Below are 18,341 nucleotides of genomic sequence, written 5' to 3'. Positions count from 1 at the left end.
TAGTTAATCAGTTTGTCCACAAGGGAGTCATACCCAATGAGTGGTGTAGCAGCACCATAATCAACTGCTACAAAGGTAAAGATGAGGAAGACAGTTAGTCTAGACAAGGTGCAGTTTGGTTTTATGCCATGGAGAAACACTACTGACGCTATATTCCTGGTTAGGCAGCTGCAAAAGAAGTACTTAGCAAAAACCTCTGTACTTGGCTTTTACTGACATGGAGAAAGCATTTGACAGGTTCCCTTATCTGGTTGTCAATGCGGAAGCTAGGGGTAGATTGTAAGCCATGTACAGGGATACTGTTACTAAGCTGAAATTTGGTAACCTGTATAACAATGAATTTAGTGTACAGGTAGGAGTTCCCCAAGGATTGATTCTCAGTTCCCTCTTATTCATCATAGTCTTCCAGGCTATAACAAATTTTAGACAGGCTACCCTTGGGAGCTCCTCTGTGCTGATGACCTTGTTCTTATAGCTGAATAATTACCAGAACTAGAAGAAATTTCAGGTGTGGAAGCAAGGTCTGAAATGAAAGGGCCTTAAAGCTAATTTAGCAAAGAACAAAGTTCTAGTGAGTAGGAGAGCAGACAAATCACAAATCCCTTCAGGTAGATGGTCCTGCTCAATTTGTAAACAAGGTGTAAAGAGAAATTGCTTAAGGGGTACCTGGTGCAAGCTATGGACACATAATAGGTGCAGCAATATCAGAGGAAGGATAACAGAGAAAGTAGTTTTTGTGAGTGGTAGGTGTATAGGTACAATAAACTCAAGAAATGTACAGAAAACAGACTTCATCAAATGCCCAGGGGGATATTCAGAAGTAGTAGATAGCTTCCCTTACCTAAGTGACCAAGTCAGCAGTAAAGGTGTCTGCTCCAAGAGCATAGCTGCTAGAACAAGGATAGGCTGGGCAAAGTTCAAAGAGCTTCTACCATTGCTGGTAACAAAGGTTCTCTCCCCTAGAGTGAAAGGCAGATTGTATGATGCCTGTGTATAAACAGCAATGCAACATGGCAGTGAAACATGGGCTGTGACTATAGAAGACATAAAAAAGCTTGAAAGAAATTAATCTAGTATGCTTTGCTGGATGTGCACTGTTGGTATGCATGTATGACAGAGTGCAAAAATCTTGAGAGAAGAGTTGGGTATAACAGGCATAAGATGCAATGTGCAAGAGAGGAGACAGCACTGATATGGTCATGTGATGCACGTGGAGGGAACCTGTGGAAGAGGTAAACCCAGGAAGACACAGGATGAGGTGGTGAAGTATGATCTTCAAATGTTGAGTCTCACGAAAGCAATGATAAGAGACCAAACCCTTTGGCAATTTGCTGTGCTTGAGACAGAATGTCAAGGTAAGTGAAATCATAGTTGTGGCCCGTGGCAAGTAAAAAGCACCCACAACACTTAGTGGAGTTGTTGGCATTAGGCAGGGCATCTAGCCATAGAAACTAAGCCAAAACAGACTGGACCCTGGTGCAGCTCTTCAGCTTACTAATTCCATTCAAAGTGTCTAACCCATGCCAGCATGGAAAATGGACACTAAATGATGATAATGATATATATATATATGTGTATATATAAAATTAACAGAATGAGATAAAAATCCAAGGCTGTGAAAGATTTCAGAACATTTATAAAGAGAAGGTCTTACAGCTGTTTCTGGAATATTTCATATATCCCTTCATCAGAGATGGTGTGAGAAAATGGTTAAGCAATAGTTATTCTAGAGAAGATATGAAATAGAGAGTGAAGTGGAAGAATGAAAATAATGAAACTGCAGATACAATATCCCTGCATATCTCACATCTGTTTTCATTCCTCCACTTCACTCCCTATTTCATATCTTCTCTAGAATTGCTTAACCATTTTCTCACACCGTTTCCGATGAAGGGATATATAAAATACTAGCAGTATAGCCCGGCGCTGCCCGGGATTAAGCTAGAATTATTAAGTGATCAAGTGCTTTATTTCAAACCAAAATAAGTAACATCGACATCAGATTTGAGTGAAATCCGTTGAAATTGGTTTGGCTGAAAATGGTTTGCTGGCAATTTGATTGGGAAATCCCATAAGGAATCAGTTTATTGGTTATTTCCACTCATTGGCTGTTTTTTTTAAAGTTGCATTAGAGATCTGTATAGGAGAAGGTTGATCTGAAGGTTTGCATTGGGGATCTGGATTGGAGTAACTTAGGAAGACTTACCAACAGCCTTAACCAAAAAATAAAGGGCCTGTCCCTTCTAGGTTAACTCTAACCCTAACCCTAAAGCCTAAGCCTAACCCTTACCCTAAAACCGTAACCCTAACACCAGCCCTAATCCTAATCCTAACCCTAACACTAACCCTAACACTAACCGTAACCCTAACCCTAATCCTAACCATAAAACCCTAACTGTAACACCCTAGTGGAAATCGCGCGGGTGTTAGTGGTCTGAAAAACGGGTTGGTGGCTGACAAATTGTTACATACCTTTTTGTTTCATAGTTGTGAAATATAAACAAAACTCTTTTGCTTCCAAAGTAGTATATGTGCGTGTGTGTGAGAGTGAGAGGGGGGAGAAAGATGAACGATTTAAAATAAATATATGATTTAGAATAAATATATTTTAATTGTTGTGTGAGAAAGTATATATAATCTCATTATAGAATATAGTGTCTTTCTGTGTCCCTCTTCCACTTTTTTGTTCTTTTTTTCTTTTCTTAGATGCTGGCAAACAAACTCTGTCTTGGTTAGAGAATTTTTTTTTCCTTAGCCGCTTTGTGTCTCCCTTTCCCACTTTTTGTTTCCTCTTTTTTGTTAGACGGTAGTAAACACTCTGTAACTCCCCTGTCACAAAAACACTATTTCTTTCTTTCTTTCTTTCTCTCTCTCTCTCTCTCTCCTTCATGCGCGTACGTACAGATTTGACTTCGCCATGTCAACAAACTTCAAAATTGGTAAAAGTTTAGCGATTTTTACAGCTATACGCAGATGCTTCTGAGAGAAAAAGTTGAAGAAAATGCAGATAGGGTCATGACGAATCTCCTCCTAAAATTGGAGTGACATGCATGCTAATTTGTGAACGTGCATAAAGTACATTCACGTACACACACATCTCTTATATATATATATATATATGTATATATATATATATATATATATATACGGATTCTGGAAACAGCTCTAAGACCTTCTCTTTATAAATGTTCTGAAATCTTTCACAGCCTTGGATTTTTATCTCATTCTGTTAATTTTTTATATATACGCATGCTGATATATGACCAACGTTGGACTCCTCGTTCGCATAATCACCGAACCTGGAGCTTAACTATAGTCTGTTTATAGTTAAGCACTTACTCAGTATTATCTGACACCTTTGGGTCTTCTTGACACCATTACTTCTCATAACCTCAATATATATATATATATATATATATATATATATATATATATATATATATATATATATATATATGTGTGTGTGTGTGTGTGTGTGTGTGTGTGTTTTTATATCATTAATAAATTCGTAGAACTCATCAATAATATAGTCAGGAAAACAATATTTAATATTTTGAAAGATATGGTTAAGCAATAGTTATTCTAGAGAAGATATGAAATAGAGAGTGAAGTGGAGGAATGAAAACAGATGTGAGATATGCAGGGATATTGTATCTGCAGTTTCATTATTTTCATTCTTCCACTTCACTCTCTATTTCATATCTTCTCTAGAATAACTATTGCTTAACCATTTTCTCACACCATCTCTGATGAAGGGATATATGAAATATTCCAGAAACAGCTGTAAGACCTTCTCTTTATAAATGTTCTGAAATCTTTCACAGCCTTGGATTTTTATCTCATTCTGTTAATTTTATATATACACATATATATATATATCATTATCATCATTTAGTGTCCATTTTCAATGCTGGCATGGGTTAGACACTTTGAATGGAATTAGTAAGCTGAAGAGCCGCACCAGGGTCCAGTCTGTTTTGACTTAGTTTCTATGGCTAGATGCCCTGCCTAATGCCAACAACTCCACTAAGTGTTGTGGGTGCTTTTTACTTGCCACGGGCCACAACTATGATTTCACTTACCTTGACATTCTGTCTCAAGCACAGCAAATTGCCAAGGGGTTTGGTCTCTTATCATTGCTTTCATAAGACTCAACATTTGAAGATCATACTTCACCACCTCATCCTGTGTCTTCCTGGGTCTACTTCTTCCACAGGTTCCCTCCACGTGCATCACATGACCATATCAGTGCTGTCTCCTCTCTTGCACACTGCATCTTATGCCTCTTATACCCAACACTTCTCTCAAGATTTTTGCACTTTGTCATACATGCATAGCGACAGTGCACATCCAGCAAAGCATACTAGATTCATTTCTTTCAAGCTTTTTTATGTCCTTTATAGCCACAGCCCATGTTTCACTGCCATGTTGCATTGCTGTTTATACACAGGCATCATACAATCTGCCTTTCTACGAATTTATTAATGATATAAAAACACATATATACACGTTTATTTGCTCAAGATAATTGAGCACTCAACATAAGTTCAGTTATATATTCTTTTAGAATATTACTTATAAAAGTTATATATATATATATATATATATATATATATATATATATATATATATATATATAATTATACACTGATATCATTTGAATTTGATGCTATTCTTTCAACACAATGACAGGCATGATAAAGCGAGTATAAGTTTAATCCATGACAGCAGCAAGACCTACTGATGAGAACTAAGGAAAATATCTCAAAGTTCAAAATCATGTGATATACGTATATCTGTGATCCTCATTTCCGACTTTCAAGCACAATGGTAAGTTAAATTTTACTTGTTCCTTGATTTTCGTCACCCAGTTGAATTTTCAGTGAAAGGGTGGCTTATTTGGGTATATTGCAATTCCTATTAGCAATGCTGGTACTTCATGTACCCTCAACTATAATTAATAATTAATTATAAATTTATGAATTTGCCTTTTTGGCTTTAATGCTTGGTGAACACTTATATTATTGTTATTTATTAATAATAACAATAATATCTTTATTTAGATCAGGTCATGAAGAATGAAATGTCCAATTTTCTTATGCCCCAAGTTTGACAGTTGTTAATTCTAATGTTTTATCCTGACAATTCTTTGTTTTACAACACTGAAGAGTTACATCATGACTTTTCGAAATGCAATTCATGTTGTCTGATTATATTGTGAGTGTTCTCTTGTAAATCAATTTTTGTGAACTCATAGATAAAAAGTTTGTATTGTGTATTAAATAAGAGTTCCGTCATGGAACCAATGCGTCCCAGACAACTTAAAACATTAGTGAGGTGTTTGGTGAAGATGGGGTGAATGAGCGCACTGTATGTTGATAGTTTGAGAAGTTCCAGTCTGGTGACTTTACTCTTGAAAATCAACCCCATGGTAGACCTGAGACCAAGGTGGATAATGATGAGCTGGAAACTGTAGTGGAAGTAGATACATCTCAAACTATGTGTGAGTTAGCAGCAAGGTTTGATGTTTCAATTCCAACTGTATTGGACCATCTGAAACAAATCAGTAAGGTAAAGAAGCTGGACAAGTGGGTACCACACGAACTGAATGAGCATCACATGACACGTTGTCTTGGAACTTGCTGTTCTTTGCAGATATGGCAGAAATGCAAACCACTTTTGCATCGTATTGTTATGTGTGATGAAAAATGCATTCTTTTCAACAATAGCAGGTATTCTGCATGGTGACTGGATAAAGACAAAGTGCTAAAACACAATCCCAAAAAGGAATATTCACCAAAAAAAAGCTAATGGTGTCTGTTTGGTGGTCCAGTGCTGGTGTCATCCACTACAGCTTCATGAGACCTGGTAAGTCAATTACAGCATATATATATACATCAACTAATTGGATGAAATGATGAACTTGCAATTAAACAACCGAGATTGGTCAATAGAGACAGGCCAATTCTCTTCCAAGACAATGCTCGACCACACGTTGCCCAAAGAACACTACTCAAGTTGCAGGAACTGAACTTGGAAGTGATCTGTCATCCACCATATTCACCAGACCTTGCATCAATTGACTATCATGTTTTCTAGGCATTAGACAACTTCTTGCAAGGAAAAAATTTCAAATCTGGAGAAAATCCAAAAATAGCCTTTTGTGATTTCATCCCCTCTTGCTCTCCAGAATTCTTCACTGCTGGCATAAATAAGCTACTGATAAAACAGCAAAATTGTGTTGATAATTTAGGTGCATACTTTGATTAACTGCATTGCTTTTTATTGAGACAAAGTAAAATAAACTTTCCATTCAAAATTGAACATTTCATTCTTAATGACCTGATGTATACATATATATATATACATATCAATATACAAGGGTAAGATCCAGAGAGTCAAGCATAGGAAGTTTTTAAGCTTCAAGCAGTCCATGGCAGGTACAGAGAACAAAAGGTGGACAGTGTATGATCATGAACAATAACAATTTATTGGCAGTGAAGGTTACATTGTCGCTTGTTCTAAGTTAACTCATCACAGATGAGTTGAAATGGAAAGTGGAACCGGAAGTACAGAAGAAAAAAGCAAATTTTTGAAGAAATAAAATGGTCAAGAAGTAAGAAAGGGATGAATGAGGTCAAATATGTGGGAGTTGTAGAGTTGATAGGAACAAAGAAAAGGAGAGGGGGAAGAATGAGGAGGGAGATAGGAGCAGATAATTGCTGTCATTAAGGGAAAAGAATAGTTGTCATAAATATTTAACAAATGAATGTCTACATCCTGTAATGCATAAACATGTGCATGTGTATAAATATATGTTGATACTGCTGCGTGTATGCATGTGTGTTTGTAGACTGTGACATAGACCAGTGGTTAACAGTATAAGGTGGCTCCAAACATCTATATAACTCCATCATTCTGTCTATAGTCTCTATACATTCCTAGTTTCGCTGCAATCAATGGCAGCAAGACTTGGAGGAGCATAGTAAAGATGGATAAAAAACTTAATGTATTCTATCAAACATGCCTTAGGAAGATCCTGAGAGTCAACTGATAGCACAGTGTGACAAGAACAAGATTATGAGAAGAGCAAGTTCACAATTATGGCAAGAGATTGTAGTAAAATGCCAATTCTGCCTGGCTGGGCACATGATCCATCTAGCCATCTAGAACCATGGAAGCAACCATGACTTGGGTACCACCTGTTAGCATGTATAGAAGGAGCAGGCTAATGATCACTTAGCATTTCAAGATGACCTGAGGACAATCAACATTAAATGGAATGGATGTACAAGAGTAGATGACCAAAGCTGGTGGAAAATGCTTGTTGCTCAATGTGCTGAGCAGTGCTGCAAGGTCTTATTCTAAAGTCTGTGAAATGCCCTGCCATTTACACACTAATATGTGGGGGTACTCAAAAGAAACCAGAATTTTGCAATATTATTTTATTTATCTAGTTTTACATGGTTGCATTTTTATTGCCTTGAAAGTATTTTCCATTTGAAGCAATACATTGACGCCTCTTCCATTGTTCGAACATTGGTGGAACTCTTGCAAAGTGGTGCCTTTTAATGTCTCTGTTGCTTTTTTGTTCACCTCTTCCACATCTGCAAATTCTGCAGCGCCAGCTTTCGTCACCAGTGATGACTTCTGCAAAAAGATCTGGATCAACTTACAACTGTTCTTTCAATTCCGGACATGCATTCAATTATGACTGCTTTTGATTTTCTGTAAGCAAGGCACAAATTTTGCTGCAACTCTTTTCATTCACAATTCCTTGCTCAAAATTTGTTAGCAGGAGCTCCAGGACACCAGGAATATCAACAAATTCGTCAATTGTTTGTTGATAATCCTCCAAAATTAGTTCATGAATTTTCATGATGTTTTCATTCATTCGGGAGGTCGACAGATGCTCTGAACGAGATTGGTCTTCAAGGACAAAGTGACCATTCCTAAAGCGTGATAACCATTCATAAACTTGTGTTTTGCTCATGGCAGTGTCTTAGCAAGCTGTTTAAAGCATGACAACTGTTTCAGCTGCCATTTTCCCCAGCAGAAAACAGAATTTCACAGAAGCACGCTGTTCCTTTGTTTGAGCCATTGCAAAAATTGATGAACAGGGGAAAAGCACTGCAAAACAAAGATATACTACGTAACAGTACGACTTCACTTGATGATGTTGGTCGGTATACTGAATTGCGAGGGTCGCATCAAATGGCTCCCAGCAGTGGAAGCCTGAACTACAATGGGCTTGTCACACAGAGAATGTTTCCAGTTACTTTTGAGGACCTCCTCGTACAATGAGTAGGCAGTGCAGTTGCTAAAACAACTGAATACTCATCTCTAAAACTGACAATATTTCATTACTCATGCAATAATGTATATCAATAAGGGTATATGCAAGGCTCCATGCTTAAAAATTTTGCTTCAAAAATCATGTGGTTCAAAGTTTGATCCTTCTGTGCAATGCATTAAACAGAAATCAACTAGGTTGTGCAATGCCAAGTGAGTGGAATTTGATAAATGGAAACTGTGCAGGCTTTGCACATATGTATCTTAATATCTTTCACTGATGTATATCATCATAACCAAGAAACTCTGAAAGCAACCATAGGTGACAGTACCACCAGTTGCCAGTCAAAATTCTCGATATGTGCAAGAAACTAGTGTTTTCAAGCTAAAATTATCTGCAGTAATTGTTTTGCCTGAGTTGTAGACACTCATGTTGAAAATACAGTGAACTGGTGAATGCCCTTTGGAACTAATAAACAACAATATTATTGCTCACAAAATGTTTTATAATCCTTTCTACATGCACAAGGCCTGAAATTTGGGGGAAGGGGATAGTTGATTAACACCAGTACTCATTTTATAAACCCCAAAAGGATAAAAGGCAAAGTTGACTTCAGTAGCATTTGAACTCAGAACATAAAGCCAGAAAAACTGCTACTAAGCATTTTGTCCAGTGCAATAATGATTCTGCCAGTTTGCTGCCTTCACAAAATGTTACATAATAAAATATAAACTTAACTCAATGCACATGTTTTGTTACCCATTTTGTAACACATTCTCAGCCTTGAATATTGTACTTTGCCCCATGTGTTTTCCATAGATATACATCTGAGAACTTCATTTTTAGATAAGTTTTTCTTTTACCTTCCACAAATAAAATTGCACAAATTCTAGCAAAATTTATGAGTAGTTCTTCTCTTGTTTAATCCATCTATTAAATAAATATATTTAAGAAGAAGAGTACAGTGAGAAAAAAGAAATATTACTTACACAGTTTTCATCATGAAGAAGTTGAACCAAACTATCCAAAACACGAGGCAAATATCTAATGAAATAGATAAAGATTTATTTTAAAGTAAAATGAAAAAATAATAAGCAAAACGAAATGTAAAAATAATGTTCGTATTAAGAATAAGCATAACTATAAGACTTCAGTAAGTTGTCAGATTATGATACAAGTAGTGGATTATGCTACTTTTCAGGATTAAAGTTACTAATTTTTTTAATGTAATTTGATATATTTACTACTTTAAAATTTTCATCTTTTATGGATATGCTGTGTTTAAAAACACAATATATATTGGAGGGAGATGAGAGCAGTCTCAACAGAGCATAGCTGGAATGCCAGATGCATTTCAGCTTTGTTGGGATAATGGTGTGTACTCACAGCCAGCCACATGCTTAGATGAGATTTATTGTTTCCAGTATGTAGGAAAACTGAAAACATACACTGGTATTGGTGAATAAAACTACAGCTTCTACTGTTGTATGTAACATAATTTTATTCCACTGGGTGCCTTTTCAGAATACTAGTGAATACTTTTCACTGTTTTCCTATTTATCAAAGATTACAAATCTCATCTCAACATGAGGCTAGCTGTCAGTATATTACTGACTAAATCCATTGTGGCTGAAATGCATTTGGGGTACTTGCTAATTGCGTTTTGTTTCCTTCTGTTATATATTGTATTTTTCAACATATTTTGTCCATAATGGATGTTATCTCCGGATGAATATCACAATAAATTTACCTTTTAAAGATGTATTTAAGTATGATACATAGATAACCATTTTAATTAATAATGCTTCTAATGCATATAAAGAATTTTTATTCAGTCAGGCAGCTATTTGCAATACCAGTGTATCTTTATTCACTGTTTTCTATATATCAGAAGTGACAAATGTCATCTAAGCATGTGGCCAGCTGTGGGTATATGCCATTGAACAGGCCCAATGAGGTTGAAATGCATCTGGCATTTTCATTAGTCACTGCTGGGATAATTTTTGTCTCACTCCAATATGTGGATGAGTAAACATGCTACTCAACAATGTATTTATACTAAAATTCATAGATGGCTCAATACACATTTTACTTTATCATCAAAATTTTAATTTCAGACTTCTTGCTAACACAGTCTGCTATTTTTAGAAAATTTAGTTTAAAGTTGCAAAGGAAAAGTGTGTTGCTACATGATGCTATGAAATTCAGGAAATCCTGTTGTTGTAGGGGCCCAGGAACTAGTGTTGGCAACAAGGAAATGGAGCATAAAAAGCTATTAAAGTGGCAGAGACAACTCTGGAAGTAAAATAAGTAGAGTAGAGCAATGGATGAACTGGGAGAAATATGAAACAAATTAATAATATAGAACAATCAGTGTATGTTGCTTCTAATAAAAGTGGGATATAACTAGACCCAGAATGTTCTACCTGACATTAGTCTTAGAATAACAAAGGCAGATGAAGTATTGTTACAGCATAGCATACAGAGGAGCAAAAGAAACTATCATATTGCTAATGCTGCGATGATGTGCTTCTGTCTCTGTAGGAAGGTTAAACATACTTAGAGCATGTTCTGGGAGCATACAAGTCTTTCCTTGCAGAGTGGTACAAAAGTTTTCAGTAACTTTGCTAATATAGCAGCATCAATCCCATAAGAATCAACACCCTGTTGCCCCTTGTTGCTTTTTACACAGAAGGTGTGAATGAACATTGCAGGAGTAAAACAAAAGAAAGTCAAGACCCAGATTTCTCAATGACATGGAAGGAAGAAGTTTGAGAAAGAAGAAGATTTGAAGGAAGAAGTTGTTCCCAGGCCAGATTGCAATAACAAAATTATGACCTCAACTTAGAGCAAAAATAGCTTGATTGTTGAGTTGAAATTGCTTTGGAAATGCACATGATAGAAAGAGCTGAAAGTGTTTAGGACTTTGGCTATCATGTGAGACATGTGAATGGCAGTGTATGTACTTCCATACACTTGGATATTGTGAGTTTGCAGCTAGATCCACACTGTCTTTCTTGGCTGGCATTTGACTTAGAAAGGATAGGAGAGTAGTGATCGCTGAAGTGGAAAAGGAAGCTGAAAATACTTCATCATACATATGGCAGAAGCATGTAAACAAAAGTTAAGAACAAAAAAACAAATGCTCTGCAAAGAGTAAAATAAAATAATCGCTACATGGTTGGTATAGTTACATCTGTACCTGGGTTGGTTGCTGCTCAGCATCACTAGAGAGAGTGCCACTGAGGAAGTGGCATATAAAATATTGGTACAAATGATTATGGTGAAAATCATGATAATATGAGATTCTCACTATTAAAATAACTATGATTTTGGGATAGTAGTTAAGAATTAAAGCAACTAAAATATTCTTTTCTACTTTAGGCACAAGGCCCGAAACTTTTGGAGAGGGGGCCAGTTGATTAGATTGACTCCAGTACGCAACTGGTACATAATTTATTGACCCCGAAAAGATGAAAGGCAAAGTCGAGCTCGGCAGAATTTGAACTCAGAATGTAAAGACAGATGAAATACCGCTAAGCATTTTGCATGGCATGCTAATGCTTCTGCCAGCTCGCCACCTTAAAACAATTAAAATATTGAGACAAAAATCAGGGAGAAAGTAATACAAATGGTGTTTCAAATAGATAACAAAACACCAAGTGATAATACCACTGTTGTAAGATGTTAATAATAACAATGTATATAGTCCAAGGAAACAAAAATTAGCACAAAGGATTTTACTCACTTTGCTTTAACTCCAGAAAAGTTACGACCAACTGAAAGGTGTTTGAGGGTTCTGTTATTGCAGAGGGACTTAAAGATCCTTTCAATGTTCAAATCAAATCCTAAAATGAAAGGAACAAATAGTCATAATAAAAATTGGAGCAGTTTTGTAAATCAATTATAACTAACTATAAAACATCTATTGAATGATTAATAAATGAAGATAAATGTTTTCAGATGATTCTCTATGCTGTATAAGCTAAAGAAGCAGTATTATTTGGAGCTTCTTAAAAAAGAAATTGAGAAGAACTATAAGACTACTAGTATGAACACACTAAGAAATGCGAATATGGAAACAAAAAAATTAATGAAGAGATTTAACCTTTTAAATAGGACTGAGCCTATAGTGCCAAGGCAACCGAGGTTCATATTGAAAGATCACAAGAATAATTTTTGGACTGATCCTAAATTAAGGCTTATTTGCCCGGCTAAGTCGGATATAGGGACACTAAGCAAAAGTATATTAGATAAGTATATCCCTGTAATAATTGGAAAACTTAAGCTACAACTGTGGTCCAATTCTAAGCAAGTAATAGATTGGTTCAATTCTATTAGTGATAAAGATAATGTCAAATTTATACAATTTGATATAGCTAATTTCTATCCCTCAATTAATCCTTCTGTTCTTAATAAAGCATTGTGGTTTATGCACAATAAAGCTGGGCTTTCTAGAGAAGAGATTAATGTAGTTTTAGCTGCCAGGAAATCTTTTATGAGGTTTAATAACAAAGTTTGGATTAGAAAGGGTACACCTGATGCGTTTGATGTACCTATGGGTAGCTCAGATTCGGCCCAGGTTGCCGATGTGGTTTGTTCCTTTATACTTGATGAGTTAGCTGATCAATTCCCAGATATCAGAGGGGGTCTGTATAGAGATGATTGTCTGCTATTTCTCAGAAATAGTTCAAAACAGCAAGTACAAAGGATAAAAAATAGATTAGTTAGATTTTTTCACAGAATGGGAATGGATATTATTTTTGAGGACAATATATCTGTAGCTAATTTCTTAGACGTTACGCTTGATCTGCATAATAAATCATATAGGCCATATCATAAACCTTTAACTAACCTGAGGTATATCAATAGATCTAGTAATCATCCAAAAGCAATAACAGATAACTTGGTCCATAGTATATCTTTAAGATTGTCCAACCTGTCTGCAAATAATCTGGTTTTTGAAGATGAGGCAAAGTTTTATAACTCTGCTTTGCTGGAAGCAGGATATAATGATAAGGTATACTATATTAAACCAGATTCTGCTTCCTCTATTGAAGATGTTAATAATAATAATATTAATAAAATTGATAATGTGAATAATAGCAATAAGGTTAGTTATAAAACTAACAATAATAATAATAAGAAGAATAATAAGAATAGTGTTAACCCATTCAGTAAGTTAAAGCATAGGCCAAGATCCAACGATAGTGTACCAGGGGCTGAAAGTAGTAGGCTTAAGTTTTTTAGGGATAATAATGCAGGTTGTCATTCTAGGAAACAGGATAGTCTATGGTTCATCGTCCCTTATGGGAGGCAAGTAAAATCAAATTTAGTTAGTTTATTCAGGAATGTAGTTAGGAAACATTTTCCAATTAACTCGCTCTACTATAAGGTTATTAACGAGCATAAGGTAAGGTTCGGATTTTCAAACACCAAGAATTTGACCCAAATTATCGCCGCTCATAACTTTAAACTTTTATCCTCAAACTCTAGTCATAGTTCTGTTGACATAAACACAGAGGGTAATAATAATAATAATACAGGCAATGGTCGAGATGTTAGTCAAGACGAAAAGGATATGGATAATACCACTAACTTTGGTAATAAACTAATAGAAATATCTGAAGATAACCCTAATAGAATAAGATTCCTTAGTGCAAATGCTAAAACTAAAAACATTGTCTATAGGTGTAATGTTATAACGGATAAGAAGATTTGGAGTTATATCGGGGCTTCGTCACTTGAGGTCTCGAAACGAATTTCTAATCATTACTCTTCCTTTAGGGATAGGAGTAAGCAATATAGTACGGCGCTTAGTAATTTAGTTTGGAAATTGAAAGATGAGAAAAAGGATTACTCCCTTGAATGGTTGTTAGTAGGCAAATCGATGCCGTACGACAAGGGTAAAAGTACTTGTTCGTTATGTAACTTGGAATTATTTTCCATACTTTTTTCCAAGGGTCACCTAGTTAATAAAATAACGTTTAAAGCTTACAGATGTCTACATATGTATAGACATACGTATGCATTTTATAAATAGGAATTACCGGAATGTGTATAGGCACAAGTTCGAAATTAAGGAAGAGGTATATTCATCTCTATATATCTTACTGGAATTAGGTCTGTGGCGCAAATATATGAGTGTATATGTATATGGGTGTAGGTATACATGTGGAGACACGTGAGAGTGTATGTGTGTATATATGTATATGTGTGTATGGAGACGTATGTGTATGTGTGTACATGTAAACATATATAAGCTTGTGTGTGTGTATGTGCATATGTATCGATGTATATATGGAGGTATAGCTATATGTATGTATGTACATATGTACGCATGTGTGTATGTGAATATGTATGCGTATATATGTAAATGTGTGTGTGTATCTGTGCGCGTTTATGTGGGTGCATGTGTATCTGTATGTGTGTATATGTATATGCATGCATATGTGAGTGTATATGTGTTTGTGTGTATATGTGTTTGAGTGTATGGTTATACATAAAAAATACAAAAAAATATATATTGGTGTGTGTATCTAAGTATAGGTATATGTGTGTGTGGGGGTAGGTGTGGGCATGTGGGTGGTGGTGTGCGGTGCGTGGGCGTGGGCGGGTATAATTAATGAATTAATTAATACACTATCGTTATAGGAAGATCCGATAGGAAATCTTGATGTACATGGGGGATGAATTTTTGGCAAGGAATTTTTACGCTGTAAACCGGGCGGTGTACGTCGCTGGATTTCGGTTGACTGGTTTGTTTACATTCTGTAAGAAAATAACGATGGTAGGTTGCGTGCCGTCGATTATTCTTTCACCCTCTTGGATGATGTGTGTGTTTTGCTAATAATAGTATTGGTGATGGCAATAATGCGACCCTGATGAGATGGAGTATCCAGAAATGTGTAATATGTTGTAATTTGTTACAATATTTTACGAGACATCTTATGATGTGGTTTATTTTTCCGGGATACCCTATTGAAATGTGCATAGGTTTGGCTTATTGTGGTTGTTTCTGTTATTATAATTGTTGCTGCAATAAAGTATCTTCAATGCATTGATTTTGAGCTCTATCCTTTAAGAGACATGTATACATATATATATACAAAAACTCAACTGTGAGTTTTTGGCTAAGACTGTTAACAGATACTATATATTTTGTAAAATTTGTTTTATAAAAGTATATATTTAATATATATATATATAAAATTATGTGCTTTGACTAAAGCTTTAGAGCATTTTAGCTCTTATTTCTAGCAATGTAGGTGTTTCTAACACCCTAGTCATATTTAGTGAGAATTATAGTTCTCCTTTTTGGTAACACAATACACACTGCTGTCTATATTAATTTCATATCGGATCATTAGTAATTTATTTAAAAGAAAAAGTGTTTCGCTGTATGCCCTGTTATGCATACCCACTCATACACGTTAGCTGATTACAGCATTTCCAGACCGGAGTACATGTTTATGCACATGCTCGAAAACAAAAAATACCATCAATGCTACTTGAAATTTTTACTTCGCGGATTCAATTTATGATCTATTCATACAATTTAATTTGTTTTGATACTTTATTAAAGCTTATGTTTAGTTGTGTGTTAGTTTTTCAGTTAATATACCCTATTAATTCATCATTGTTTTTCAATATTAAATGCATGTTCTGTTAATAATTGTTTCATAGTATTTCATCTTCTAGGTCACTGCTTTAAATTCTTATATTTTTGACTGATGTATCACATCTATATGGTCTACATGCTAGAAATACCAGCCAAATCACCCTCTTCTCACACATTTTGAAGTACTTAAGGACCTTGAAAGAATGTTTAACTACTAGGAGTGATGTTTTTTTCTTGCTATCCACATTAAAAAAATATATCTTAGATGAAATAAGGACACATCCATCTAATACTGATGTAATTTTTCAGGGCTAATGCAGAATTGCACCACTCCTTGAAAAATGCATCATTTTGAAAAAATTTTTTCAGATTCTTATGTTTTAGGCACAGGAGTGGCTGTGCAGTAAGTAGCCTACTTACCAACCACATGGTTCCGGGCAAGTGTTTTCTACTATAGTCCTTGGCCAACCAAAGCCTTGTGAATGGATTTGGTAGACAGAAACTGAAAGAAGCCTATTACACACACACATATATCTATATATATATATATATATATATATGTATATATCTCTATCTATCTATCTATCTATCTATCTATCTATCTATATATATATATATATATATATATATATATATATATATATATATATATATATATATATATATAATCGAATTCGAAATCGAACCAAATTCGACAACTGGCACCTATGCCAACCTTCCTTCATTGGACACTAAACTCTGCTTGTGAAGACCTGTTGGGGCAAGTGAAATCAAAATCGAAATTGAACCAAATTCGATGACTGGCACCCGTGCCAGTGGAGCGCTAAAAGCACCATTTGAGCAGGATCACTGCCAGAGCAGCTCTCTGGCTTCCGTGTCGGTGGCACGTAAAAAACACCATTCGAGCGTGATCATTACCAACGAATGTCGCATTACTGGCACTTGTGCCGGTGGCACATGAACAAAACATTTGAGTGAGGTTGTTGCTAGTGCCGCTGGACTGACACCAGTACTGACCATTGCCAGTACCAGTGGCACGTAAAAGTACCCACTACACTCTCAGAGTGATTGGCATTAGGAAGGGCAACCAGCTGTAGAAACTCTGCCAGATCAGATTGGAGCCTGATGCAGCCATCTGGTTCACCAGTCCTCAGTCAAATTGTCCAACCCATGCTAGCATGGAAAACAGACGTTAAACAATGATGATGATGATATATATGTGTGTATATATATATATATATATATATATATATATATATATATATATATATATATATGTATAAAAGATAAACAAGAGTGAAAAAACTACAGAAGGCTTGTGTTACATGAAACATTGTATTTGGAGAAATAATCGGTTTTGTGTTGTCTTTTCAAATTTCTCTACTTGTATTGTAACATGTCTTTGCTCCAGTGTGTAAACTAGAGTTCTAGATAGGGGGAGGTAATCAGGGATTTTTTCGGGTATAAGGGAGATAATCGATATGTAGGAGGTGATAGATTTTGATTAATTTACCATGGTTTGGTTTAGAAGGAATAGAATGTTAGGTTTTGTTCTGAATTTTTTTCTCTCAGTGAGGTGAATTTCCTTATTTAAAAGTGTTAGCAATGGTTAAGTTTGGGTTTATATTTTTGAATGAAGAAGGTTTCCTTATTTAATCTAATTTGTGTTGGTGTTCCAATGGCACATTGATAGAATGGAAAGATTATAAATTGTGGTAGTATTTGTTTTGCGCATTTCTCAATATGTTCACTAAAGGGTATCATTCGGTATTCTGGGAATGCAATCTGCTGTCGATGCAGAGTGCATCTGCATCTGAGCGATAATCCCGTGGACCCTATGTAGTTTTCGTGGCAGCCTGAGCATCTTATTACATAAATAAGGTTTTCTGAGGCACAAGTAAAGTCAGATTTAATTTTGAATTTTTATCCCTCTTTGAAAAGGAATTCTGAACCTTCTAGAAGGTTTGGGCATGTTGCGCAATTTGGTTGACCACATTTTTTCACTTTTGCATCTGTTATTTTGGAAAATAATTTTGCCTTTGTGAGGATCTTTTTTAGTGATTTTGGTTGTTTGTAGCTTTTAATGATTTTGTGTGTGTGTAAAATTTCCTTTAATTTGGGGTCCTTATGTAGCAATGGTATGTTTTGGGTGATGATGGTGAAGGCTTCTTTGTTTCTGTGGATATGTACGGTAGTATTTTTGGGGAAGGTGTGTTGCTGTGTTTAACTTTTCTTAAGCTTTATATGTCGATTTGTGATGCATGTCTGATTCCATCCTCTGAGTTGAACTGGGCAGTGTCTGTCAATTAGTGTGTTTTTGAGTTCTTGTAGTCTAAAGTCTCTGGTATTTTGTTCAGACACTATTGTGCATATCCTTCTTGCAAGGTTGAAGGGGATGTTTGTTTTGGTGTGTCTTAGGTGGCATAT

At 35.5% G+C, this 18,341-nt stretch overlaps 1 protein-coding gene across 2 annotated transcripts in view; it reads right to left on the bottom strand.

Annotated features, from left to right (window-relative positions):
- The window catches only part of LOC106880055 (F-actin-uncapping protein LRRC16A), a 547,921-nt gene that overhangs the window by 343,023 nt on the left and 186,557 nt on the right, over positions 1-18,341 (bottom strand). For both annotated transcript variants that reach the window (XM_089356189.1, XM_089356195.1), the window contains exons 13-14: positions 12,042-12,141; positions 9,283-9,337 (exon numbers count right to left, since the gene is read on the bottom strand). In XM_089356189.1, coding sequence (XP_089212315.1) covers positions 9,283-9,337; positions 12,042-12,141 — 155 coding nt within the window. The remainder of the gene's footprint in view (positions 1-9,282; positions 9,338-12,041; positions 12,142-18,341) is intronic.

Source organism: Octopus bimaculoides, chromosome 1 (assembly GCF_046866305.1).
Source record: "Octopus bimaculoides isolate indiv1 chromosome 1, ASM4686630v1, whole genome shotgun sequence".
NCBI classification, from domain to species: Eukaryota; Metazoa; Mollusca; class Cephalopoda; order Octopoda; family Octopodidae; genus Octopus; species Octopus bimaculoides.
This window is presented reverse-complemented; position numbering and strand designations above follow the sequence as displayed.